The sequence below is a fragment of the Rhinoderma darwinii genome, chromosome 4 (genome assembly GCF_050947455.1).
Source record: "Rhinoderma darwinii isolate aRhiDar2 chromosome 4, aRhiDar2.hap1, whole genome shotgun sequence".
NCBI classification, from domain to species: domain Eukaryota; kingdom Metazoa; phylum Chordata; class Amphibia; order Anura; family Rhinodermatidae; genus Rhinoderma; species Rhinoderma darwinii.
The window spans coordinates 230558715-230586448 of NC_134690.1; the positions used below are offsets into that span (position 1 = coordinate 230558715).

The 27734-nt window shown below is 40.7% G+C and overlaps 1 protein-coding gene across 3 annotated transcripts in view; it reads left to right on the forward strand.

Annotated features, from left to right (window-relative positions):
* The window catches only part of FIG4 (FIG4 phosphoinositide 5-phosphatase), a 338548-nt gene that overhangs the window by 204891 nt on the left and 105923 nt on the right, over nt 1-27734 (forward strand). For all 3 annotated transcript variants that reach the window (XM_075862266.1, XM_075862267.1, XM_075862268.1), the window contains one exon: nt 24683-24878. In XM_075862266.1, the coding sequence (XP_075718381.1) occupies nt 24683-24878 (196 nt within the window). The remainder of the gene's footprint in view (nt 1-24682; nt 24879-27734) is intronic.

The following is a 27734-nucleotide window of genomic DNA, read 5'->3' on the forward strand; positions in this document are numbered from 1 at the left end:
AGTTCCCAGTGTTACCTGTTCCTGCTGCCTGTACCCTGTATCCCGTGCTATTGTATCTACTGAAAAAGTCAAGTCTTGTCTTCCGCTGCATCCACGGTGCCATTTGCTGTGAAAGTCTATTCGTGTCTTCCGCTGCATCCACAGTGCCATCTGCTGTGAAAGTCTATTCGTGTCTTCCGCTGCATCCACGGTGCCACCTGCTGCGAAAGTCAAGTCGTGCTTCCGCTACTGTCTACGTTGCCTCAGGTACCCGTTCTGAACTATAGTCATTGTTTTGTACCTTGTTGGCCAGCTGCTACCCCGCTACGCGGTACGGCCCAGTGGGTCCACACCCTGCGTTGTGACATGGTGTAGTCAATTGGAAGACACTGGTAGGAGGTTTATCCTCTCTCTGTTTCCTGTCCCTACAGGGGTCAAGGGTAAACCTCCAGGTGGTGCCATCAGCGCTTATTCATGGAAACTGAATTAACAGTGGGACTAATTCTTATTTTATTTATTAACAAATTGCCCTTGGCAGTAAAACAAAATGCAGCACTGTAAGAAAGTTTTAATGCAATGAACTTGCCTTATGTGGTTTTGTACATGTTGAGCATGACCTGATTTACTACCATTTTACATCTTTTCCTCCACATTAGTACTTTTAGAAACCACTGGGAATAATTGGCCTCCTAGAACTGTGGTAGAAGAATGGCTGGGAACAAAATGGTCAATGAGGGACAGAAATGTACAAGTGGCATAATGATAACTATAAATAAGAACTACAGTATTAAAGGCACTCACCCTTCAGTTAGAGGACAGGCATGTAGATAATCACAGATCCTTATGATGAACGACTTTGAGCGCTCTCAGTACAATGCGTTTTCTAAATGATTCTCTTCCTCTTGTTCTTATGGGAACATAGTGATATCTTATTTATATATAACTGGGCTATTGCATTGCATCTTTTCAATGTTAGCAACCCCTTGGTTCAGTTCGGATTCGGGATTGTATTAATTGATTCATTGATTAATAGAATGCAAAGCATTATTGTATACATCAACATGTGAGATAAATGACAAGAATAAGCCTATACACAGATTGTGTTCATATCTAAAATCCGGAGAAAATGTCACACGAAGCCCATATAATTGAGCATTGAGTCTTTCCCATATTGATGATTAACTACAGAGAGAGAAGCTCCCCCACACAACAACACACTGCGGGCCACTGACCTCAAGAAAGCCTCTACCTTTTCTTCCACCCACACTACATTCTGTCTCTCTCCCACAGTTTTCGCTGCAGAAATTCTCTTTATTATTGTACATATATGTTAATGGGACTTAAATTAACCTTTATTAACCATGTAGCTATGAATTATTTATATGTATTCTTTGCATCACACAATCATTTTTACCATCTGAATTGGTAGGTCAGCTAATTCCGAGGTGTATGGGGCATCCAGACTTACAGTACTTTCATATGCCTTTTTATTTCGTAGACGTATGAAGTGTTTTAATGTCATAGCATGCTCTGTCAGATGCTCTCATATGCAGCTATGCTCCTCTAGAAGCATTGTTTTTATGGGAGAATATTTCCCACATACGGAGCTGCATGGAGCACGAGCAGACATTCTGTTTTTTTTACAGATTTTATTGGAATTAAGGCCGTGAAATTGAAAATCTAATTTTTTTTTCTAATAAAGTAGATTTAGCTTAGATTTTTTTCATTTTCACAATAAAGGAGAAAAAGCACCCCAACATTTGTAAATAAAACTCGTCTGAGCATAGCAATACCCCATATATTGTAAGAAACTGCTGTTTGGATACACGGCAGGGCTTAGAAAGGAAGGAGCGCCATTTGACTTTTGGAGCTCAAGTTTTGCTGGAACGGTTTGCGGCGCCATGTCGCATTTGCAAAGCCGCTGAGGGACAAAAACAGTGCAAACTCTGCAAAAGTGACCCCATTTGGAAACTACACCACTCAAGGAATTTATCTAGCAGAATAGTGAGCATTTTGACCCCACAGTTTTTGTTTTTTTACTGAATTTATTGGAATTAGGCAGTGAAAATGAAAATCATTTTTTCATTTTCACAAGGAATAAAAGAGAAAAAGCACCGCAACACTTGTAAAGCCTATTTCTCCCGAGTGCGGCAATACCCCATATGTTGTCATAAACTGCTGTTTGAACACACCGCAGGGCTCAGAATGGCAGGAGCGCTAATTGGCATGCAGATTTTGCGTGATTAGTTTTTGGCCGCCATGTCGCATTTGCAGAGCCCATGATGTACCAGTACAGTAGAAACCCCTGCGAAGTGACTCCACTTTGGAAACTACACGCCTCAGGGCATTCATCTAGGGGTCTAGTGAGCATTTTGACCTCACAGATGTTCCATAGATTTTATTAGAATTAGGCAGTGAAAATGAAAATTTAAATTTTTCCCAAAAATATGTAGATTTAGCTCCCAATTTTTTATTTTCACAAGAGGTAATAGGAGAAAAAAACACCTCACAATTTGTTACTCTATTTCTCTCGAGTACGGAAATAACCCATGTGTGGCCCTGAACTACTGTTTGGGCACATGGCAGAGCTCAAAATAGAAGGAGTGCCATTTGGCTTTTAGAGTGCAGATTTTGCTGGACTGGTGTACGGGCGTCATGTTGCATTTGCAGAGCTCCCTTAGGTACCGGAGTATAGTGGAAAACCCTGAGAAGTGACCCCTATTTTGGGCACACTATAGGGTTCAGAAAGAATGGAGTGCCATTTGGCTTTTGGAGCACAGATTTAGCTTGGCAGTCGATCCGTTTGAGTTTTACTGGTATTTCAGTTTATAATGTGGGGATATACAGTGGAGGAAATAAGTATTTGATCCCTTGCTGATTTTGTAAGTTTGCCCACTGTCAGTCATGAACAGTCTAGAATTTTTAGGCTAGGTTAATTTTACTAGTGAGAGATAGATTATATTAAAAAAAAAAAAGAAAATCACATAGTCAAAAGTATATATATTTATTTGCATTGTGCACAGAGAAATAAGTATTTGATCCCCTACCAACCATTAAGAGTTCAGCCTCCTCCAGACCAGTTACACGCTCCAAATCAACTTGGTGCCTGCATTAAAGACAGCTGTCTTACATGGTCACCTGTATAAAAGACTCCTGTCCACAGACTCAATGAATCAGTCTGACTCTAACCTCTACAACATGGGCAAGACCAAAGAGCTTTCTAAGGATGTCAGGGACAAGATCATAGACCTGCACAAGGCTGGAATGGGCTACAAAACTATAAGTAAGACACTGGGTGAGGAGGAGACAACTGTTGGTGCAATAGTAAGAAAATGGAAGACATAAAAAATGACTGTCAATCGACATCGATCTGGGGCTCCATGCAAAATCTCACCTCGTGGGGTATCCTTGATCCTGAGGAAGGCGAGAGCTCAGCCGAAAACTACACAGGGGAACTTGTTAATGATCTCAAGGCAGCTGGGACCACAGTCACCAAGAAAACCATTGGTAACACATTACGCCGTAATGGATTAAAATCCTGCAGTGCCCGCAAGGTCCCCCTGCTCAAGAAGGCACATGTACAGGCCCGTCTGAAGTTTGCAAATGAACATCTGGATGATTCTGAGAGTGATTGGGAGAAGGTGCTGTGGTCAGATGAGACTAAAATTGAGCTCTTTGGCATTAACTCATCTCGCCATTTTTGGAGGAAGAGAAATGCTGCCTATGACCCAAAGAACAACGTCCCCACTGTCAAGCATGGAGGTGGAAACATTATGTTTTGGGGGTGTTTCTCTGCTAAGGGCACAGGACTACTTCACCGCATCAATGGGAGAATGGATGGAGCCATGTACCGTCAAATCCTGAGTAACAACCTCCTTCCCTCCACCAGGACATTAAAAATGGCTTGTGGCTGGGTCTTCCAGCACGACAATTACCCGAAACATACAGCCAAGGCAACAAAGGAGTGGCTCAAAAAGAAGCACATTAAGGTCATGGAGTGGCCTAGCCTGTCTCCAGACCTTAAACCCATCGAAAACTTATGGAGGGAGCTGAAGATCCGAGTTGCCAAGCGACAGCCTCGAAATCTTAATGATTTACAGATGATCTGCAAAGAGGAGTGGGCCAAAATTCCATCTAACATGTGTGCAAACCTCATCATCAACTACTAAAAATGTCTGACTGCTGTGCGTGCCAACAAGGGTTTTGCCACCAAGTATTAAGTCTTGTTTGCCAAAGGGATCAAATACTTATTTCTCTGTGCACAATGCAAATAAATACCGTATATATAATTTTGACAATGTGATTTATTTTTTATTTTTTTTATATATAATCTATCTCTCACTGGTAAAATTAACCTAGCCTAAAAATTCTAGACTGTTCATGTCTTTAACAGTAGGCAAACTTACAAAATCAGCAAGGGATCAAATACTTATTTCCTTCACTGTATATAAGCTATGCGGAGTACATCTGGGCATAATAAGAGGGTATAATAATAATGCGGTAAATAAATAATCCGCAGATATGTGGTTAGTGTCCGCTTTTGGAACGCTCTGCACATTTTGTGTCACCATATTCTGAGCGGCAGAACTTTTTTATTTTTTCTCCAACGGGGCTGTGTGAGGGCTTAGTTGTTGCGGGACCATCTCTGAAGTTTTTATTGGTACCATTTTGGGGTACATGCGATTTTTTTTTTTTTTTTTTTTTTTTTTTTTTTATAACTTTTCTATTTTTTGGCAAGCAAGGTGACCAAAAACAAGCAATTCTGACAATGTTTTTTATTCTACTTTTTATAGTTTTCTCCGTGGTCTATGAATGACCATTTTACTTTATTTTGCGGGTCGATACGATTACGGCGATACCATATGTATGTAGGTTTTTTTTTATGTTTTGCGGCGTTTGCACTATAAAATCACTTATTTTTCTATTTATTTTTTTCTTTTATTTATTTTTTTGTCTTACCATATTATGAGAGCCGTAATTTTTTTCAGTCAACAAAGCTGTGTAAGGGCTTGTTTTTTTGCAGGGCGAATTGTAGTTTTTATTGTTAATATTTTTAGGTAAATCCGACTTTTTGATCACTTTCTATTCTATAGTTTCGCAGGGGTGGTGACCAAAAACGTGCAATTCTGGCATTGTTTTTTATTTTTTGCGATAAAAATAACGTTATAGTTTTAAAGTTTGGGTCGTTACAAACGTGGTGCTACCAAAGGTGTGTACTTTTTTTTAACGGTTTCATTTTTTTCCCTATTATAAGACACTTATAGGGAAAAAATTTGTTTTTTTTTAAACTTATATCTTTTAGGTTTACACTTTTATACAACACTTTTATGAACTTTTTTTTTTAGCTTTTTTTGACCCACTAGGGGACTTGAAGACCTGCAACACTGTTCTAATACATTGCACTACCTAGTGTAATGTATTATAACTGTCAGTGTGATACTGACAGTGACACTGTCAGGAAGCCTATGAGGACCAGCGGGAGGCTGGTCCTCTTAGGCTTCCGTACATGGCAGACCCGGAGGCCATTGTCTGGCCTCCGGTTGTCATGCCTAACCTTCAGCACCCCCCACGATTGCTTAGTGGGAGGTGCAGATCTGCTACAAACCCCTTAAATGCGGCGATAGCTTTCGATTGTTGCATTTAAGGGGTTAATTGACAAAATCAGCGGCAATGGACTAATGGCCAGCAACAGTGGAGTGTCAGCTGTCGGGGGCAGCTGACCTGCTGGATCCCCGACACTGCCCGTTAGGACTGTGAGGACTGTGAACCGCTCAGTAACTACATTTCCTGGTATGGAAGTAACGTCCTGCCAGGACGTACTGTTACGTTGTCCTGCGGGAAGGGCTTAAATGAAATCCTGCATCTGATTCGCCAAAAAATATGATTATCCAGCATTTCCAACACAAAACTGCATGATCAAATCACACTAATGCCAGATGCCTGAAGACATTCTAGGAAAAAAGTGGTTCTCTCAACTAGGGATGCACGGTGCATCGAAACTTCGATACTGTTTCGATACTTTGCATCCCTAAACGGTTCGATACCGCTATTTCCTGTATTTCGATACTGAGCTGCGCAGCCGCACAGCTCAGTATAGTAATACATGAATGTATGGGAGCGCGGCTGCGGCTGTGTAATTCAGCCACAGCCCCGCTTCTGAGTCCTGATAACATGTGCGCACGGTCAGGATGATGCGATGTGGCCAGCGCTGTACTTATGAGCGGCGGCACTGAAGACCAAACATGGCGGGCGCGCTGCAAAACACCCCCATGTTCAGTGCCTGAAACGCCGCTCATTAGTGCAGCGCCGGCCGCACCACCTCATGCTGACCGCGCGCGCACTTCCTGTCAGGAGCGGGGCAATGGCTGTATTACACAGCCGCAGCCCCGCTCTATAACGGCGGAGATCAGTGAAGCCTCTCATCTCCGCCGTTATTCCCCTGAATGCTGCGATCACAGCTGACTGCAGCATTCAGGGGAAAGTGAGCAGGGGGGATGCCCCTGGATCGCGTCACAGGGAATTCCTGTGACGCGATCGAGGGCCATACCATATATGGGCAGACAGCTCAGGGTCTATTGACGGACCCCAGGGCTGTCTTACCATATTTCATGTTGTTAGGACATACCCAAGTATGTCCTAACAACTGCCTGTGTATTATCCGTCCACAGGTTAATGTACTGGCACATATCTGGTATATGTCAGTACATTAAAGTTTAAAAACAAAGTATTGTTAAAATTTAAAAAAAATACACATTCACCTTTTTTACAATAAACATTAAAATAAGTCTCAATACATAAAATATTCACACATTCAGTAATGGCGCGCACAACAATTTTTCTGCATCATTTATGATGTGTACGCTGTAAAAAAATGAAATAAACACGGCTTTCATTCACTTATTAATGTGAGGCACGAGGTGCGATGAATTTAACCTCACATTAATAGTAATTAACCCCATCATGTACCTCGCACATTAACCCATTATGACTGAGAAACATGATGGGATTAATTACTATTAATGTGAGGCGCGTTCAAAATTCATCACACCTCGTGCCTCACATCAGAAAACGGAAGAATTTTTTTTTTTTATTACTGTTGCCAAAAGTATCGAAATTGGTATCGAAATCGCAATACTAAACGAAGTATCGGTATCGAAGTCCAAATTCTGGTATCGTGACATCCCTACTCTCAACTACTACCGCCAAGCATGAGGGGAGTCTTAATATGGTAGTATGGTATTAATTGTTTTGTTCTTGTATTCTTATAGGATTACACTATAATTAGTGAAAATTTTAATTTAGCATTATATGGCAGGTAAAGCCAATTGAGAATTTGCAGTTTGCAATTCAGAGCAGCTCTTGTCACTTTTTATTTGTACCGCACCCCAGTTATCTATCTTTTACCTATAGTACCATTTGAAACATGCTATGGTTCAGTGCAGTTTGGTCTTTCAATTAAGTTGCTAGCTGAACATTGACCATCTAAAAAGGTTGACGAGCAGGAGTTAAATATTGGGTATGTGGTATATTGTATCATTCCTTACCTGTCTCGGCTCAACTTTTTTTCTTTGTGATATTATATTTAGTCAATCAAAACATGCTGTTGTATTTCCAAGAAAGTGATTACATTGAACTGCGGTAGGTGTCAGACAGCAAGGCTGAGAATATTTCATATGGCTCTTTCCAAGACATGAGAAAAGTGAGTACTGAGATATATAGTCTCATGATTTTATTTTGCTGTCCTTTAACTTAAAAAGGTATTCCCAACTTGGACACTTACAACATCTCCACACGATATGCCATAAAAGTCTAAAAGATGCTCGGGACAAGCACCTATATCGCAGGGGTCAACCAAACCCTGTATGGCCTAATGTGGCGGCCGACTGCACACATGCGCTGCCCTCTCCCCACTAGTTCACGTCTGGAATCGGCCGCTTTCTTCGCTGCATCAAGCAAAACGGGGATCGGGTGACCACTGTTCTCGATATAGGTGCGGAACCCAGCTCTGTCAGACATTTATGGAATATCCTGTGGATATGCCATAGATGTCTAAGTTGGGAATATTCCTTTAAGCTTTTTTGGCTTGTTTTGTCACTTGCAAGTCAATTTGTTTATACAGAGCAACATAGTGAATATTTATTACAATAGTAGTGTTTCCTGAAGCCTTGTTTATATATTCATAATTTGTTTTTAGCTTTTACATGGAATTTAAGTACACGGTTATTTTTCTTTCATGTAATTATAGAGTTCTAGATAATTCCACAGAAATTGACTTAGTTACTTGGAATTTAAGCTTTCATAATTGGCTGCTATCCTTGATTTTCTGTGATACGGAGAAGGTTTTGGACAATTTGTTGTTTTTTTTTTATTGTAAAAACATTATTTTGAATTTCATTTATTCACAGCAAATTATGTATAACATGGAGCATATTGATAAGCATGATTTAATTTCTAACATGAATTAGTATGTAATTTCTCATACTTGGGAGAAGATAGCTAGGAGAGGATAGCTGACCGCCAGGAAGAGGGGAGGATGGGTGGCTGGAACACAGCATCGGGCTGTGAATTGCTTATTAATATATATTTCTTAAATTATTTTTACTAGTGTTTCCACAGTCAACATCTGAAATAAAGCATCAGTTCAAACAGCATATTTCTGAACTTGTTGTTCTATTGCAGTGTATTATAATAGCGATCGGATGATCGCATATTAAAGTCCCCTAGTGGGACTAGAAAAAAGTAAAAAAATAGTTTAATAAAGTTAATTAAAAAAAATGTTTCCTTACAAAATGCTTTACTATTAAAAAACCAAAATAAAGTTAAAAAGTTACGCATATTTGGTATCGCCGCGTCCGTAACGACCCCGACTATAAATCTATTACATTATTTAACCCGCACGGTGAACGCCGTAAAAAATGAAATAAAAAACTATGGAAAAATTGCTGTTTTCTGTGAATCCTGACATTAAAAAAATGTGATAAAAAGTGATTAAAAAGTAGCACCTACTCCAAACTGGTACCAATAAAAACTACAAGTCTTCCCGCAAAAAAAAAAGCCCTCCTGCAACTGCATCGGCGGAACAATAAAAAAAATTATGGCTCTTTAAATATGGAGACACAAAAACAAATTTTTTAAAAAAAAAAGCGTTTTTACTGTGTAAAAGTAGTAAAACATACAAAAACGATACACATTTGGTATCGTTGCAATTGTAAGAACCCACTGAATAAAGTTATTGTGTTATTTATACCACACGGTAAACGGCGTAGATTTAGGACGCGAAAAAGAGTGGCGAAATTTCAGTTTTTTCAAAAGTGAATAAAAGTTGATCAATAAATAATATGTACCTCAAAATGGTGCTATTAAAAAATACAACTTGTCCCACAAGAAACAAGACCTTATACAGCTATGTCGATGCAAAAATAAAAAAGTTATAGCTCTTGTAATGCGACGATGGAAAAACGTAAAAAATGGCTTTTTCATTAAGGTTTAAAATAGGCTGGCCATTAAGGGGTTAATATTACCAAGTAGATATACAAATATAAAAGTTTTCGTCGATTATGTATGTGTACAATTGTGTTATGCACACTTGTTTTCAAAAAGGGGATGGAGCAGGCTAAGTTAAGAGTTTGTCCTAAAAAAATTTTGCAAACATGCAAAAATAAAAGATTACTTAACCGCTCAGACAACCCGACTATGTCCACAAATTCAGTTCAATGATCCTGGTGGTATCCTCCTCTAATCCACCTTGAGGGAAGGTAACGGCACAATAAAACTGGTGCAGCAGATGTCTGTCCCTGAGCGGTTGAGTATCCTTTTATTTTTGTATCTTAATATTACCAGTATTATGTGCAGAGTGCATGCAGGAGATTAAAAGAACCGGAAGTCTATGTAATGCAGCTTCAGCCAATAGAATGTGATATCAGAGAGTCGAGTGTCAACTTCACCTATACAGTCCAGTCACATACAGCTGTAGTTAATACATGTGGGGATAAGAACCTACAGTAGGGCTGGGCAGTTATAACCTAAATGAAAATCACCATTAATTTACTTTGTAACCTCGATTACGATTATTTAGGCCACATCCCCTTTGCATGCCACACCCCCTATTTGCATGGCACGCCATTGAATTAATATTTATCCTCTGAGCCGGTTGTATACTACTGTAAATAATATACCCCCTGACACTTCCCCCACACAGTATATTGCCCCCATAGTCGTCCCAACACAGTAGAATGCCCTATAGCAGCCCCCACACAGTATAGTGCTCCCCACACCGTAGAATGCCCCATAGCTGCCCCCACACATTATAATGCCCCTATAACTGCCTCCACACAGTATAATGCACCCAATAATTGCCCTCCGCACAGTACAATGCCACTATAAGTGCCCTCTCCACAGTATAATGGCCCATAGCTGCCTCTACATAGTATAATGCCCCCTTAACTGACTTTCACGCAGTATAATGCCCCTGTAGCTGCCCTCACAGTATAATGTACTCCCAGCTGCACCCCACACAGTATAAAGTCCCCCCCATAGCTGTCCCCACGCTGTATAATGCCCCCATAGCTGCCCCCAATAGTGCCTGATGAAAATAATAATATACATATCTAACCCCGTTCTAATGACGAGTGGAGGAGATCCCTCTGCTCCTCTGGTCTGTGCAGCTCGGCGCAGACAGTCGCGATGTCGTCACTGCCTCTCGTCCGGCGATACATAGTAAGGCCTCATTTACACGAACGGGATATACGTCCGTGCGACGTGCGTGCTTTTCACGCGGGTCGCACGGACCTATACAAGTCTATGGGGGCATGCAGACAGTCCGTGAGTTTTGCTCAGCGTGAGTGCGCTGAAAAAAACTCACGACATGTTCTAAATTTCTGCGTTTTTCGCGCATCACGCACCCATTGAAGTCAATGGGTGCGTAAAAACCACGAAGGTCGCACGGAAGCACTTCCGTGCGAACTGCGTGATTCGCGCAAGAGCTGTCAAACTCTGAATGTAAACAGAAAAGCACCACGTGCTTTTCTGTTTACAAACATCCAAACGGAGTGTCTTAGCCCCTTCCCTCTTTAGCCACTTTTGACCTTCCTGACCGAACCATTTTTCAAATCTGACATGTGTCACTTTATGTGGTAATAACTCCGGAATGCTTTCACCTATCCAAGCGATTCTGAGATTTTCTCGTGACACATTGGACTTTAAGTTACTGGCAAAATTTGCTCGATATGTTCAGTATTTAATTGTGAAAAACACCAAAATTTAGCGAAAAATTGAAAAAATTTGCATTTTTCTCAATTTAAATGTATCTGCTTGTAAGACAGGCAGTTATACCACACAAAATTGTTGCTAATTAACATCCCCCATATGTCTACTTTAGATTGGCATTGTTTTTTGAACATCCTTTTATTTTTCTATGACATCACAAGGCTTAGAACTTTAGCAGCAATTTCTCACATTTTCAAGAAAATTTCAAAAGGCAATTTTTACAGGGGCCAGTTCAGTTGTGAAGTGGCTTTGAGGGCCTTATATATTAGAAACCCCCAAAAAGTCACCCCATTTTAAAAACTTCACCCCTCAAAGTATTCAAAACAGCATTTAGAAAATGTCTTAACCCTTTACACATGTCACAGGAATTAAAGCAAAGTAGAGGTGAAATTTTACAAATTTCATATTTTTTTGCAGAAATACATTTTTAGTACAATTTTTTTTATAACACAGAAGGTTTTACCAGAGAAATGCAACTCAATATTTGTTGCCCAGTTTCTGCAGTTTTAGGAAATATCCTACATGTGGCCGTAGCGTGCTACTGGACTGAAGCATCGGCCTCAGAAGCAAAGGAACACCTAGTGGATTTTGGGGCCTTATTTTTGTTAGAATAAATTTTAGGCACCATGTCAGGTTTGAAGGGCTCTTGCGGTGCCAAAACAGTGAAAATCCCCCAAAAGTGACCCCATCTGGGAAACTACACACCTCAAGGAAATTATCTAGGGGTACAGTGAGCATTTTGACCGCACAGGTTTTTTACAGAAATTAATGGAAGTAGGACGTGAAAATTAAAATCGACATTTTTTCAAAGAAAATGTAGGTTTAGCGATTTTTTTATTTTCTCATATCCACAAGGACTAAAGGAGAAAAAGCACCGTAAAATTTGTAAAGCAATTTCTCCTGAGTAAAACAATACCCCACATGTGGTAATAAACGGTTGTTTGGAGACACGGCAGGGCTTCGAAGGGATGGAGTGCCATTTGGCTTTTGGAGTTCATATTTAGCAGGAATGGTTTGCGGAGGCCATGTCACATTTACGAAGTCCCTGAGGAGACAAAACAGCGGAAACCCCCCACAAGTGACCCCATTTTGGAGACTACACCCATTGAGGAAATTATCTAGGGGTATAGTGAGCGATTTGACCCCACAGTTTTTTTGCAGAAATTATTGGAAGTAAGCCCTGAAAATAAAAATCAACATTTTTTCAAAGAAAATGTAGGTTTAGCTTATTTTTACTCATTTCCACAAGGACTGAAGGAGAAAAAGCACCACAAAATTTGTAAAGCAATTTCTCCCGAGTAAAACAATGCCCCACATGTGGTAATAAACGGCTGTTTGGAGACACGGCTTGGCTTAGAAGGGAAAGAGCGCTATTTGGCTTTTGGAGATCACATTGAGCAGGAATGGTTTGCGGCGGCCATGTCAGATTTGCAAAGCCCCTGAGGGGAAAAAACAATGAAAACGCCCAAAAAGTGACACCATTTAGGAAACTACACCTCTTGAGGAATTCATCTAGGGGCGTATTGAGCATTTTGACCCCACAGATGTTTCATAGAATTTATTAGAATTGGGCAGTGAAAATAAAAACAATCCTTTTTCTTCAATAAGACGTAGCTTTAGCGCAAATTTTTTCATTTTCGCAACAAATAAAGGAAAAAAAAAAAGAAACCAACATTTGTAAAGCAATTTCTCCCGAGTACGGCAATACCCCATATGTGGTCATAAACTGCTGTTTGGGCACACGGCAGGGCTCAGAAGGGAAGGACTGCCATTTGGAGTGCAGATGTTTCTGGATTGGTTTCTGGGCGCCTGTGGGCCCAAAACAGTGGAAACCCCCCAGAAGTGACCCAATTTTGGAAACTACACCCCTCAATGCATTTACCTAGGGGTGTAGTGAGCATGTTAACCCTGCAGGTGTTTTGTAGAAATTAGTGTGAACTCTATGTTGCAGAGTGAAAATGGGATTTTTTCCACAGATATGTGGACAATATGTGGTGCCCGGCTTGTGCCACCATAACAAGACAGCTCTCTAATTATTATGCTGGGTTTCCTGGTTTTAGAAACACCCTACATGTGGCCCTAATCTCTTGCCTGGACAGTCGACCAGGCTCAGGAGTGAAAGCGTACCATGTAAAATTGAGGCCTAATTTGGCGATTTACAAAGTATTGGTTCACAACTGCAGAGGCTCAGATGTGAAATAATAAAAATAAACCCCTGGGAAGTGACCCCATTATGGAAACTGCACCCCTCAAGGCATTTATTAAGGGGTGTAGTGAGCATTTTCACCCCACAGGTCTTTTCCATAAATGAATGCGCTGTGGATGGTGCAAATGAAAAATTTCTATTTTTCCCTAGATATGCCATTCAGTGGCAAATATGTCGTGCCCAGCTTATGCCACTGGAGACACACACCCCAAAAATTGCTAAAAGGGTTCTCCCGGGTATGACGGTGCCATATATGTGGAAGGAAACTGCTGTTTGGGGACGTGCAATAAATAATATAATATTTTGATACCTCAGGTCGTTACGGTTGCGGCGATACCAAATACATATTGTTTATTATTATTTTTCAATAATAAAGGACTTGATAAGAGTAAAAGGGGGATTGTGTTTTATTTGATTACTTGAAACTTTTATTGTTTTCAAACTTCTATTATTTGCACTTTTTTTTTACACTTTTTTTATACTTTTTTTTACACTTTTTCTGAAGTCACACTAGGGGACTTGAAGGTCCAACGGTCAGATTTTTTTTTTTCTAATACATTGCACTACCTATGTAGTGCAATGTATTAGATCTGTCAGTCATTCACTGACAGCAAGCCGATTAGGCTTCGCCTCCCGGCGGGGCCTGAATCGGCTTCCGTAATGGCAGAGCAGGAGACCATTGTGTCTCCTGTTGCCATAACAGCAGTCGCCAGTCCTGATTGCCTGTCAGGGCTGGCGATCTGCTAGTAACCGCTACGATGAAGCAATCGCTTTCGATTGCTGCATCGAAGGGGTTAATGGCAGGGATCGGAGCTAGCTCCGGTTCCTGCCGTTACAGGTGGATGTCAGCTGTACAGTACAGCTGACTTCCACCGCTGATGACGCCGGATCAGCTCCTGACCCGGCGCCATCTTGCCGGCAGGTACGGAAGCCGATCAGGCTCCGCCGCCGGGCGAATCTTGACCGGCTTCGGTGCTAGGCAGACCGGGAGGCCAGTATTAGGCCTCCGGTTGCCATTGCAGCCACCGGAACCCAGGCAATTTCATTACTGGGGTTCCGATGAGCTGCAAACACCTTAAGTGCAGCGATCGCGTTTGAGCGCTGCACTTAAGGGGTTAATGGCGGGGATCTAAGTTAATTTCGGTCCCCGCCGTTACAGCCGGATGTCAGCTGTAAGATACAGCTGAGATCCGGTGATGATGGCACCGGCTCAGCTTCTGAGCCGGTCCCAAACATTCGGCGTAAATGTACGGCAAGATGCGGGAAGTCAATGCTTTCCATGACGTACATTTACGGCAAATGTCGGGAAGGGGTTAGAGATGAGCGAACCGAATTTCACCGGGTTCGGCCGAACTCGTTTTGACCGAACCCGGCAAAAAATGTTCCTGTACGCGACGTCAGGAAACAGACACTGTCCAGGGTGCTGAAAGAGTTAAACTGGTTCAGCACCCTGGACAGTGACTTCCGATCACAATATACATGAACGTGTAAAAAAAAAAAAGAAGTTCTGACTTACCGATAACTCCCGGCTTCTTCCTCCAGTCTGACCTCCCGGGATGACAATTCAGTCCAAGTGACAGCTGCAGCCAATCACAGGCCAAGCACAGGCTGCAGCGGTCACATGGACTGCCGCGTCATCCAGGGAGGTGGGGCCGGATGTCAAGAGAGGGACGCGTCACCAAGGCAATGGCCGGGAGACCGGACTGGAGGAAGCAGTAAGTTCTTGGTAAGTATGAACGTCTTTTTTTTATTCACAGGTTGCTGTATATTGTGATCGGAATTCACTGTCGAGGGTGCTGAAAGAGTTACTGCCGATCAGTTAACTCTTTCAGCACCCTGGACAGTGACTGACGTCGACTAGCCTCATCTCTATGATGGCGGCTGCGCGAAAATCACGCAGCCGCGCATCATACACTGATGACACACGGAGCTGTCAAGTGCCTTTTGCGCACGCAAAACGCTGCGTTTTTTTGCGTGCGCAAAACGCACACGCTCGTGTAAATGAGGCCTAAATGGTAGAGCAGGAACTTTACGGTCCCCTTCTCCAACATTGAATTCAACTGTATCTGCGTCCCAAAGATGCAAATACAGTTTAAGCTGGGAGAAAATAATTGATAAAACCAGAATTAGCAAAATGACGTGGATTAATTGTTCTGAATTGCGATTCCGATTATTTTTCGATTTAATTGCCCAGCCCTAACCTACAGTGTACAGAGCACCTTGAATGTGGGGGATAAGAGTGAAATAATGAACAGCCTTGGTATATTATTTTACAAAGTATCAAAATTTGCCCTAAGTTTCACTTTGGGAAGCTGTCTTTACTAATTATTAGAAAACATCTTTATAATAATTTACTGGCATTGTCAAATATGCTGTTTGTCAAAGATAAAAAAATGCTGCAATTTAAATGCAGTGACTGGACCGTGTCCGTTACACATTACTACAGACTAAATATTCAAAGACCGCATCCATTGTGGCAAGAATTCGTAAGTGTTTATTCACACATCCCAATAAAACAAAGGCTACGTAAGCTTGAGAAAGACTCCTACGGGGTTGAAATGTAGCCTTTGTTTTATTGAGATTGTGAATAAACACTTATGAATTATAGCCACAATGGATGCGGTCTATGAATATTTTGGTTATTGAAAAATATCCGGATGGGATTTCTGGATAAAGAATTTGCATCTAGCTGCTTTTGAAGTGGGGAGTTCCTGTGCAAGTGAGTGCTGTGGATACTATTCGTTTACAACATTACTACAGATTATCAGCAACTTGTAGTTGGCAAATGGGCTCCAGTAGCTTACTACAGGCTGCAATAGCAATGACTGGACAATTGCAGGATTTAAACTAAAGACATCTATGAATTTCCTTCAGCTGACTATAGCCAGAATGTTCAAAGTGTAACTAAACTTTTTAAAAACTTTTGGCATGTCATAGTGACATGTCAGACGTTTTGATTGGTGGCTGTCCAAGCACTAGACCCCCCCACTGATCGCTGAAACAAAGCAGCAGTTGTGCTCGGGTGAGAGCGCTGTGCCGCTTAGTTTCTGTACTGACTTTTCTTGGGAAGCCGAGCAAGTGGTGTACGGACTCGTAGACTTTCTATTCGGCCCGTACACCGCTCTGTGGAAAGCCGATCAGAAACGGCACAGCAATTACCTGAGCACTTCTGCCGCGTCGTTTTAGACATCGGTGGGGGTCTCCGTGCTCAGATGCCCACTGATTAAAACTTCTAAAATGTGACTGACATATAAAAAGTTTTTAAAAAAAAAAGTTTAGTTACCCTTTAAATCCTATACATTTACACTTTTATTACACTCTAATACCTTTTTCTTGCAAACTGATCCAGTCAATATCAATCCCAGAATGGGATCTTTTGATCTAAAAGTACAGTTTCACTGAAAAAGAAAACGACCTTGATCTCATTCTTAATGCTGCTCCTCATGGCTAATGGTGGTAGATGTCACAGTCATTTGTGTTATTACCTATCCTTTACCGTCTGTATTATGAGAATTTGCTAATTCGGGTACTGCGTATATCAATGCGTTACAAATATCTGATAGACTTTTCCATTAGTGCAATGCTTGTGCATATGCCGCCATATTTGATGTTCGATTGTAGAGACTTGTGCATTGTAAATGTTGGATGAAATTGACATTAATATTTGCCAATATATTGTATTGTAAATGTTGGGCGAGTGACATTTGTGTTTGCCAATTTTTTTATTGCATCTTGTTGATCTTTTTGTGTATTTACCTAGGCAGTAACCATAGTGGTCGCTTGGAAACATGGCTTGTTTGATGTAGCTAATGCAACTTGGCATAGAGTTTATGCATTTTTTTTACAACAGTGTTTAGAGAATTATTATAAGTCAAAGACCTTTTAAAGAATGTGTTGATTGTATTAATCAATATTATACACATTTTCCCAACAACATTGATACATAAGTATCAGAGTATATCCAGTCCACTGTGGAGTAATAATATGTATTTCTGCACAATTTCATCAGTATCTGGATTTAAAGGGGTTGTCCTAACTTAACAAAGGGGTAGTCGCATGGCCCATTTACTGAAACCTCCCAGCAATCATTTGAAATAACTGGGGGTTTCAATAGCCAGTCATGTTTATGGGTGAAAAAGTAACTCCACCTTTTTGAAGTCCATTTGATACGTGGATTATGAGCACTTCCATAATTATATATCTCTCAGTCAAACTGTCCCTTTTACATTCGGGAGTGGATTGGGTAATATTAGAAATCAGCCACCTGGAAGTGAAACCCCAGACTGTTCTCTCTAGCATCTTTAGCAAAATTCACTTGATATGCTTTAGACACCATATAAAAATTATGTATTGCTATATCCACAGGATATGTCAGATAGACCCGCACCTATCTCTAGAACGGGGTCCCTTAATACTGCTCTGTGTTGTGGCTGAAGCTTATTGTTTCCGCAGTTTCCGTAACTCCTGTAGTAGTAAATGGCAGTTACGGAAGCAGCATAGCACGCGAGCTACGTTGTTTCTGTAATTCATGGCGGGGAATCACATGATTCAACCACAACACAGAGCAGTAGAACAGGGTCCAGGGGGCCCTGTTCTACAGAGAGGTGCATGTCCCAAAGGAGGGACCCGCATCTATCTGACATTTATGACATATCCTGTGGATATAATCCAAAAAATGCAATATTTGAAGCAGCACAAATCCCGTTATTAGGAGCGGTGTCACGCTGTAAGATCAGACAAACCCAGTCTGACGTAATGTAATCTTCAGAAAAAGCGTGGTGAACAGCAGCACACGTCTCCCAAGTTTCAATCAATCAAGTTCTTTTATTGGTCAAACATCCAGTAAAAAAATGGCAACGTTTCGACCCGTGACAAGTGGAGGGTCTTTCTCAAGCCTAGGATTGAGAAAGACCCTCCACTTGTCACGGGTCGAGATGTTGCCATTTTTTTACTGGATGTTTGACCAATAAAAGAACTTATTGATTGAAACTTGGGAGACGTGTGCTGCTGTTCACCACGCTTTTTCTGAAGATATCCTGTGGATATGTCATAAATGTCCCTGATGGGAAAACCCCTTTAATTTCCATTAAGTGGCTATAAAAAGTCAAATGTATTATATTTACTAAACTCGGATATTTGTAAGGCTGATATACATTGTGCTTTCAGTCATTTTAATAAACCGCAGTACTTAGAATAAGTCCCTGCATGGGCACAATTTATGATGAAAATAATTTATCAGATCAATTTGGGGCGGGTGTGTTATACACTTGGATTACTTTAGTAACTAAGTTTTTGCACAAGATATTTATAAACTTCGTCATTTGGCTTTCTGCAAAATATTAATGTGTGTACTAGTTAAAGTGGTTTGCCCATCAATCACATTTATGGCATATCAACAAGATATGTCATAAGTGTCAGATAGATGCGGGTCCCACCTCTGGGACCCGCACCTTTCTCTAGAACGGGGCCCCCTAAACCCCCCCTTCTACCGCTCTGTGTTTCGTCTGACAAGTGATTTCCGACCATGAAGAAAAAAAACGCGTAGCTTGCTGAGTTACTCTGTTTCCATAAGTCCCATAGTAGTGAATGGCAGCTACGGAAACAGCGTAGCTCAGACTAAGCTCAGCACACTGCACTTTAGCTGTATACTTTCCCTGTAAACCATAAAAATTAAAAATGCATTACCATGTGCGTAACTAACATCTTCATAATCACATTACATTTTCACATTTACTGTGCAGTCATTTCAGGGAAGCAGATTTTTTTTTTTTTAACATAACCTATAAAAGATTCATTTACTCTGGAAAATAGTCTTCTAGATCAGTGATTGTCCTTGCGTAGCAAATTGCAAAATGAGAACGACAGTGTCTATGTCAAATAACTGAACAGGAATAAAGGCAACGTTCTACCGCTGATCTGACAAATGCGTTAATAGAGGAAGTTTTCAGAAAGTTTAGCAATTCAGGACATATTCAGCCTGCAGCTAAATGGTTTCCTAAGACATTATAAGCATTAACAGTGCAGCACAAATATATTGATGTCAGGCGATTAATAGGGCCCATTCCTGGCTGCGTTTTACGATGTGAAGCTAAGAGTTGGTCAGTGTAGAGGGAAATTGAGGACATGTTGCAAGTCCAGACGGCAAGCTCAGTTTGTAAATTGTACAAGCCTCAGTAAAACCGCATAGACCGAGTGGAGCTGGCTTTATCAGACAAGGAGATTGATTATTCTAAACAGAAAAAGTTTTTTTGAAACTTTAATTTTCTTTCCTATATATTGCAAGTGGGACTTGACCAACTTTTTTCTTATTTCTGTTTTTGTGTTGCAGTTAAAATAACTATCTGATCTCAGGCAGTCATCCACTGTTTTATTAATCTATTATGTCACATGAACCACCTATAGAACCCACATGAATGTACTTTTCTTTTCATGTGACATTATTTTTATTATTGCTCAATTCTCTGACCTTTGGTGTAAAATGACTTAAATAATTACTATGGGTTTTATTTTGAAAACTTAATTTTTAGGCTGTAAAGCTATAAGCTTTTTAATTTTGCGAAAATCTGTATAAAACGTCATGATTTTGATAAAATTGCAGCAAAAAACGTGATTTGACAATGACATGTGAACACATCCTATGACCCTGTTCACACTTTGTTTTTTGACGTGGAAAACGCGACAAAAAATGACAGAAAATGCCTCCCATTGATTTCAATGTGAGGCGGAGGCGTTTTTTCCCTGTGAGCGGTAAAAAACCCTCATGGGAAAGAGAAGCAAAATGCCCTATCTTCGGGCATTTACGCCTCTGACCTCCCATTGACATCGATGGGAGGCAGATAAAGCGTATTTCGCTGTGTTGTTGCCTGTGGCGCTCAATGGGTGCGAGCTAAAAATTCCACAAAAAAAGCGGAAAACAGCGTGCAGGCAGATCAAAATCTGCCTCAAAATTCCAAACGGAATTTTGGGGTAGAATTTTCTGCCTGCAAAATACTCCGTGTGAACTCAGCCTAAGGGTGGTCAGTATTTTGTGTCAGTATTTGTAAGCCAATACCAGAGGTGGAAATTAAATTTTAAAAAAATAATTGAAAAAAGTTTAATTGAAAGATTTACACCTCTTCTGTGTCTTCACTTAGCCCCCCTTCACATCACGTTTTTTCCTTTCGTCTGAGGTGTGCATCGGGAGGACTCCGGCATACAGTGGGATACGTTGCCTAAACCCCCCAAGCAGAGCGCTACCTGAAGCACTGTGCTCCGGAAAGCTTCAGACATCACTGTCCTTATATGGACAGTTATGTCAAGATCTACAATGCTGGAGTTGACGTCTGGAGCTTTGCGATGTTGGAGACCCTGGCCAGAGCACCGGCAATGCTCTGGCTGGAGAATTCCGGCCCTGCAGAAGCCCTTGACTTGTCAGAAGCTTCCCCAGGGCGAAAGTTCGAGGGCATTGCACTTCTGATGCCCGTACTCGGGACTTCGGCATCGGGAATCTCCTGACATCACTGTCCGTACATGGACAGTGTTTTTGGGAGCTTCCCGACGTAAACGTTTAGCGTATACTTGTTATGGGTGCTACACAGTGGCATACGTCACCCATGGGCTCCCATGTTAAAAAAGAAATACATTTAAAAAAAAAGATACCAGCTGGTATTTGTTTTTTGCGGGATCAATCAGGATGAAATAGCATAGTCTACTACGATATTCCAGCCTTCAAAAACACTCTTTTGGTCTCCTTCAGGCTAATAAAGCCCTATGGACACGTTTATCACATACGTCATGAGGTTTGCCTACGTACAAGATAAACATAGGGTACAAACTGGATGTGAAGCTGTACAAACACTGATGCAAAATACTGACAAAATACGGCTGTGTGAATGTGGCATTGCAGACGTTCTTTAAAAAATGAAAAAGTGTGTTACAGAAAGTTCGCTCACCACGTTTTCAATGTGTTATATGATCCAAGTTGATTTCATTCAAATGCTGCAGGTGCTTGAAAATACCCTCAACGTAGTCCTGTGTCGACAGCAGTTATACAAGGCAATGGAAGTGAACAATTCTGATGTATCCAGCACTCAATATAAAAGTTAAATGGTTTATTAGGTCATGTTAAAAACAAAAGATTAAAACAAAAATCCCGGGACCACGCTTATGCGTTTCAGACCGTTAAGGTCCTTAATCATAGCTTTGTGTTCCATTAAAGATTTCACGTATTTATACTCCATATCATGGGTCAGGTGACATCATGTCGGGCGGTCTTGAAAACATTAACCATTTCATACATAGTCAGAGTTATATTGTGGAACATCACTATGAACTCTGTTTAAAACATGAATTTATACTCAAATCTTTACAAGATGAATTCAACATATATCATTAAGATGTTTCAGTAAGAAATTATAAGAGTATTTCATGGAATAGAAAAAGACTTAGGTGTCAGGTAATCTCAGTCAATGTTCAAGTGTGTTAACAATTTGACATGATTGATGAGATGTGTGAGGAGCAGCTTTTCATGTGTTACCAGAATAAAGAAATGAGAAAATATTTGTAGATCGTTCAATAGTAATCCGTTAATTGAGATGATATTGTTGTCTATATGAGTTTCTTCTAAATTAGTTATTAAACATATATCTTTTTGAGTCTATCTAACATATTAATGACAATGTCTGTGGTTCTGAAGGATAGCACCAAATAAAATGACTAAAAAATGACGTTTGTGTGGTGCTGAAGAACAGCTCCATGGGATAAACCATGCATCTAGAGAACTGATTAGTTATAAATAATATTTATAATGTAGACTGGTTTGATGGTAACTACTATTGTGTATAGAATTTTTGAATTCTCACTATTGTACTGCATTGTTTTGCAAGATGTGCAAATTATATTGTTTAAATCGTAGTTGTTCCATACCCACATATAGTATTGTACGTCAGCATAGGAATTAGGACAATATAAGCAGTCCATAAGTATGGGACCTACTATGGTCAAATGGGTAGAATACATGAGTTGGTCTTGAACTTGGTATCTATAAAGTGATGGTATCATGTCATAAGTGTCTATTGGTACTTAATTTACCTAAATTTAACGTTTAGAAAAACAGTTGTTTGTCTTTGTATACCCTAAAATAAATTTTTGGGGCTAAATTAATTTAATAAGTTAAGTAAATGTACATGAGATCGTTTCTAGAATTCATTCCTTGCGGAAAACAGGTTTCTGATTTTAGAATCCATAAGAGAAGTTTTCTCCAATTTCCACCCCTTTTGGGATAATATAACTTTTCTAGACCATAGTCTACTACGATATTCCAGCCTTCAAAAAACACTCTTTTGGTCTCCGTCGGGCTAATAAAGCCCTATGAACACGTTTATCGCATACGTCAGGATGTTTGCCTACGTACAAGATAAACATAGGGTACAAACTGGATGTGAAGCTGTACAAACACTGATGCAAAATACTGTCAAAATACAGCTGTGTGAATGTGGCATTGCAGACGTTCTTCAAAAAATAACCATTTCAATAGCATTTCTTTTCCTTATTTGTATTATGGTTTCTTTGATTGGGCCATATTACATCCAAAAAACGTAGTTGTAAATGGGCATATTTTTATCTGAATTGAATTCCATTAAGAAAGTCCATATAACGGCCTTTTTTCCATATTAGGTCTGTGTTCGATCCGTGTTGGATCAGTGTAGGATCCGTTTTTTTTACATCCATACATTTTCTCAGAAATCCTCAAAAATAAATCCTCTATTATCCCAATCGTAATACAGATCTAAATTGCATGGTTTTTCTTTTTCTTCTTATGGGAATTAGCCCTTATCTTAAAGATCTATTCCACTATTAGTTGTGTTGACAATGTATAACATTCATTGTGTGCATTTTCTTATTCATATTTTTCATCATACAAGACCCTCATTTCCAATATGAACAAAGCCAATGATTTTTGTGTAGGAAGTGAGAGGCGGTGAAAATCCAGTTATAATTGCATGTGTTATGTTATATGCCTGTTCTTCTTGGAGCTGTTATGACATTTATAGACAATTCCTGTGAAGGTTAAAGAACCTCTGAATAAATATTAAGCCTCACATTGCCAAATAATCAATTGCTGCACTTCTCCTGTAAAGTGCTAAATAGTCTGACTCTAATTAAATGGTGCGCTATGTACTTGTCTTTTTAAAATGAAATATATATTTGCTATCCACGTGTGCTGTGTCTCACATGTCTCTTCTTTACTATTCAATTATGATGAAATGCATGAGTGTACGTGCATGTGTGTACGTGTATATATATATATATATGTGCACATTACCGAACACAGCTAATCTCTGCCATTATGGTTTCATTATGGATCTATATATGTTCAGCCTGCGCGCTATGTACTTGTCTTTTCAAAATGAAATATATATTTGCTATCCACGTGTGCTTTGTCTCACATGTCTCTTCTTTACTATTCAATTATGATGAAATGCATGAGGATGCTAGCGTGCGTGTGTGCGTGCGTGTGTGCGTGTGTGTGTGTGTGTGTGTGTGTGTGTATGTATATATGTATAATATATATACATATGCACATTACCGAACACATCTAATCTCTGGCATTATGTTTTTTTTATGGATCTATATATGTTCAGCCTGTACGTTATGTACAATGTTAGATTATCTAGAGTAATGTTTAGGTACACCTTGGTGAACCAACACAAATACATTATGGAATTATACAAACAGCAATTTTCTAATATGTTATCAATTTTTCCGCTTTTAGCAGAGGGAACTTTCTGATAATACATAGAGGTCAGGGGAGTTTAAAGAACAAACACACACACACCCCTCTTCTAGGCCATAGCTGATGCCTTTGCTTACCGTGAGAAACAAGGATCTGACAGGTTTGATTTGTGCCTGTCATGTTCTTTATTTACCCTGTGTATAAATGGCACAAGGGATGTTTAGCATGACCCCGGCCTAAATTGACTTGCACTCTGTTCACATTGGTGCCAAGGCTTCCATTTATAACAGAAATCTTGATGCTGTGCCTTATCCGAATGGTGAGGGACCCTATTGACTTAAAATGATTCTCGTCAAGGTGTTTTGACTGCAAGAATAGCGCTGCATGCTGACGGCAGCTCGTAGCCCAAATGTGAACAGAGCCTAAGCCATCCGTACAGTGAACAATAGATTCCATTCTACTGTTCAAATATGCAGTAGGTAATATTGTTAAGTTTTTGTTTTTTTCTATTTTTGCAGCAGCAACACAAACAGAGAAGAAACTGTATTACAGCGCAAAACTGCAGCAAGTGCACCTCCTCCCCCAAGCGAAGAAGCTGTGTCTAGTAGTTCTGACGACGACTCTGGAACTGATAAGGAGGATGATGGAGCTGTATCTCAACGTTCTACACCTGTGAAAATTACAGATGTCAGTGACAATGCCAAAACCGCAGAGGTAAGTGTAAAAGTACTGAACAGCCGGCTCTACCAATGATACCAATATCTTCATGCAGTCAATACATTGGATAATATAGATTCGTTAACCTATATATTTCTGGGCAAATAACGTTGTGATTTCTCTGATATTGACTATGAATACATTAGCGTTGACCACTATACATGCTCATAGTTCTCCAGGGTGTTGAGCATTGAAGAACAAACCATTCCTCTGGGGGTTAGGTAGAAGTTAGTGATTTGTTGTTGTTTTTACCCTCATCCTTGGGATAGGCCATCAATGTTTGATCTGTTGGGGTCCGATGGCGCAGTCCCTTCATTGTTTACACTGGCAAATTAGCTCATCCATATGGGTTGCTGTGCTTTGTATTTTAGATCCGTCCTTTTCACTTGAATGTGGATGTGTAAATAATGAAGGGGGTCGAATCCCCACAGATCACATATTGATGGCCTATCCGAAGTATAGCAAGAAGGTGCAAAAAAGTAGAACAAAAACTAGCAACCGGTCTTATGTTGAAGTTTAAAAAAAATACACGTATATGGTAACGCTAGTCCACATGATGAAACGTAAAAAAACCAATGATGGTATTGCTTTTTTCCAAAAAAGTATAATAAAAGTTAATAAATTAATCCTATGTACTCCATAATGGTACCAATAAAAGCTACATCTCATACCGCAAAAAACAATCTTGCATATGGCCATGGCGCAGCAAATGCAAATCATTTTTGTGTGTTTTTAGTGTTTCAAAAGTAGGAAAACATTAAAGACTATACAAATTTGGTATTGTCGTAATCATATCGACTCATAGCACAGCATTACACTGTGGGGGGGGGGGAAGCTATGGGGGCATTATACTGTATGTGGCAGGTATGGGGGCATTATACTGTATGGGGCATTATACTGCATGGCGCAGCTATTGGAGGGCATTGTACTGTATGGGGCAGCTGTGGGTTACATTATACTGTATGGGGCAGCTATGGAGGGCATTATACTGTATGGGGGCATTATATTGTGTGTGGCAGCTATTGGTGGCACTATACCATCGGGGCAGCTTTAGGGGCATTATACTGTGGGGGCAGCTATGGGGGCATTATACTGTGGGGGGACAGCTATGGGGGCATTATACTGTGGGGCAGCTTTGGGAGCATTATACTGTGGGGGCAGCTATTGGGAGCATTATACTGTGGGGGCATCTATGGGGGCATTATACTGTGGGGGCAGCAATGGGGAGCATTTTACATGGGGGGCATCTATGGGGGTATTATGCTGTGGGGGCAGCTATGGGGAGCATTTTAAGTGGGAGCAGCTATGGGGAGCATTTTAAGTGGGGGCAGCTATGGGTGCATTATACTGTGTGGGGGTAGCTATGGGGGTATTATGCTGTGGGGCAGCGATGGGGGGCATTATACTATGGAGGCATTCATGGGGTCTGTCGGTCTGGTGGTGGGGTAGGTGGGGCCCAAGCTGAATTCTTGCATCAGGGTCCATGAGCCTTTAACTACGCCACTCCCAGGCAGAGTGCTAGTAGTTCTCTGCCCCGGACTATAGCTCTGGGGTAGCCCTCGACAACACTGTCCATATATAGACAGTGGCGTCAGGGGCTGTACGGCACTACCTGGGAGGAGGGGGCTATGTGGCACTACCGTGGCACTAAATTTGTGGGGGTACAAACTGGGGGCACAACTTCTATATGGGGGCATAAAGTGCAGATTTTTGGCATTTTACTGCCGCCGTGAGTTCCCCCGCAAAGGGTGCCACTAAGTCTGTGTTGCCCAAGAGCCCACATAAACCTGGAGCCGGCCCTGCTGACGGGTTCAGCTAAAGCGGGTCCTGCATGTCTCTGACACGCAGGATCCACCTGTAATCGATCAAATCTTGGTTATGAACTTAGATGTGGTCGATAGCAGCTCAATTAGGACCCGCTGACACTGACCCTATCAATGCCGCGGACTTGACAGAGGATTCAGCGCTAGATACAGCTGCTCTGTAAACAGGATAAAAAGCAGCTGTATCTCAAAAAGTTAAAATTATTTTTTAATAAAAAGTATTTAGAAAGTTGCACCAATCACACTGATATAAATTTTTATTAAAAAAAAAAATATCAAAGGTGTACATAGCCTTTAAATTTAAGATAAAATCCACCTTCTAAGCCATGTATGCGTTCCTGTGGACAAATGAGTCATGCTTTTATATATACATAGAAAAAGACAGCATGCTCTAATAATCTGAAATATAGTTGCCATGACTCAATCATGAGTAAAAGAAAAACTTGATTGACACACAATTTTAAAATTTGCCTTAGACTATAGGCCGTGCAACAGACGTTTTTTAACGGCCATCACACGGCCGTTTTCAGAACAATTACGTTTTATGGGTGTATTCACACTGCCGTATTTTTGACCGTTTTTACAGCCCGACGGCCCCTATAGAAGTCAATGGATTAGTTTTAACAGCCATTTTGCAGAAATCAATCCTTGTGACGGACATTGAAAACTCATCCTGGCCCTCACAAGATCTCTCCCAGATGCACTGCGCTACTTTAAGCGCTGAGCACGGGGAAGCCCCTGAGATCACTGTCCATATATGGACCAACGCTCTGGCCAGGGATTCCACTCCTGGAGAAACCCCTGACGTCAGTCCATATATGGACAGTGAAGTCGGCAATGCTCCGGCCAGGGATTCCGCTACTAGAGGGAGCCCCAATGGTACTATTTACAGGGAATGGGGGGGGGGGTGCTACCGATGTATCAGTCTTTATCTTGACTTTTAACGCATTAAATACATAGTGGCTAGATCCGTTATATTGACTTTTTCAATGACTTTTCAATGGCTTTTGTTGTGTGATATCACGCTGCA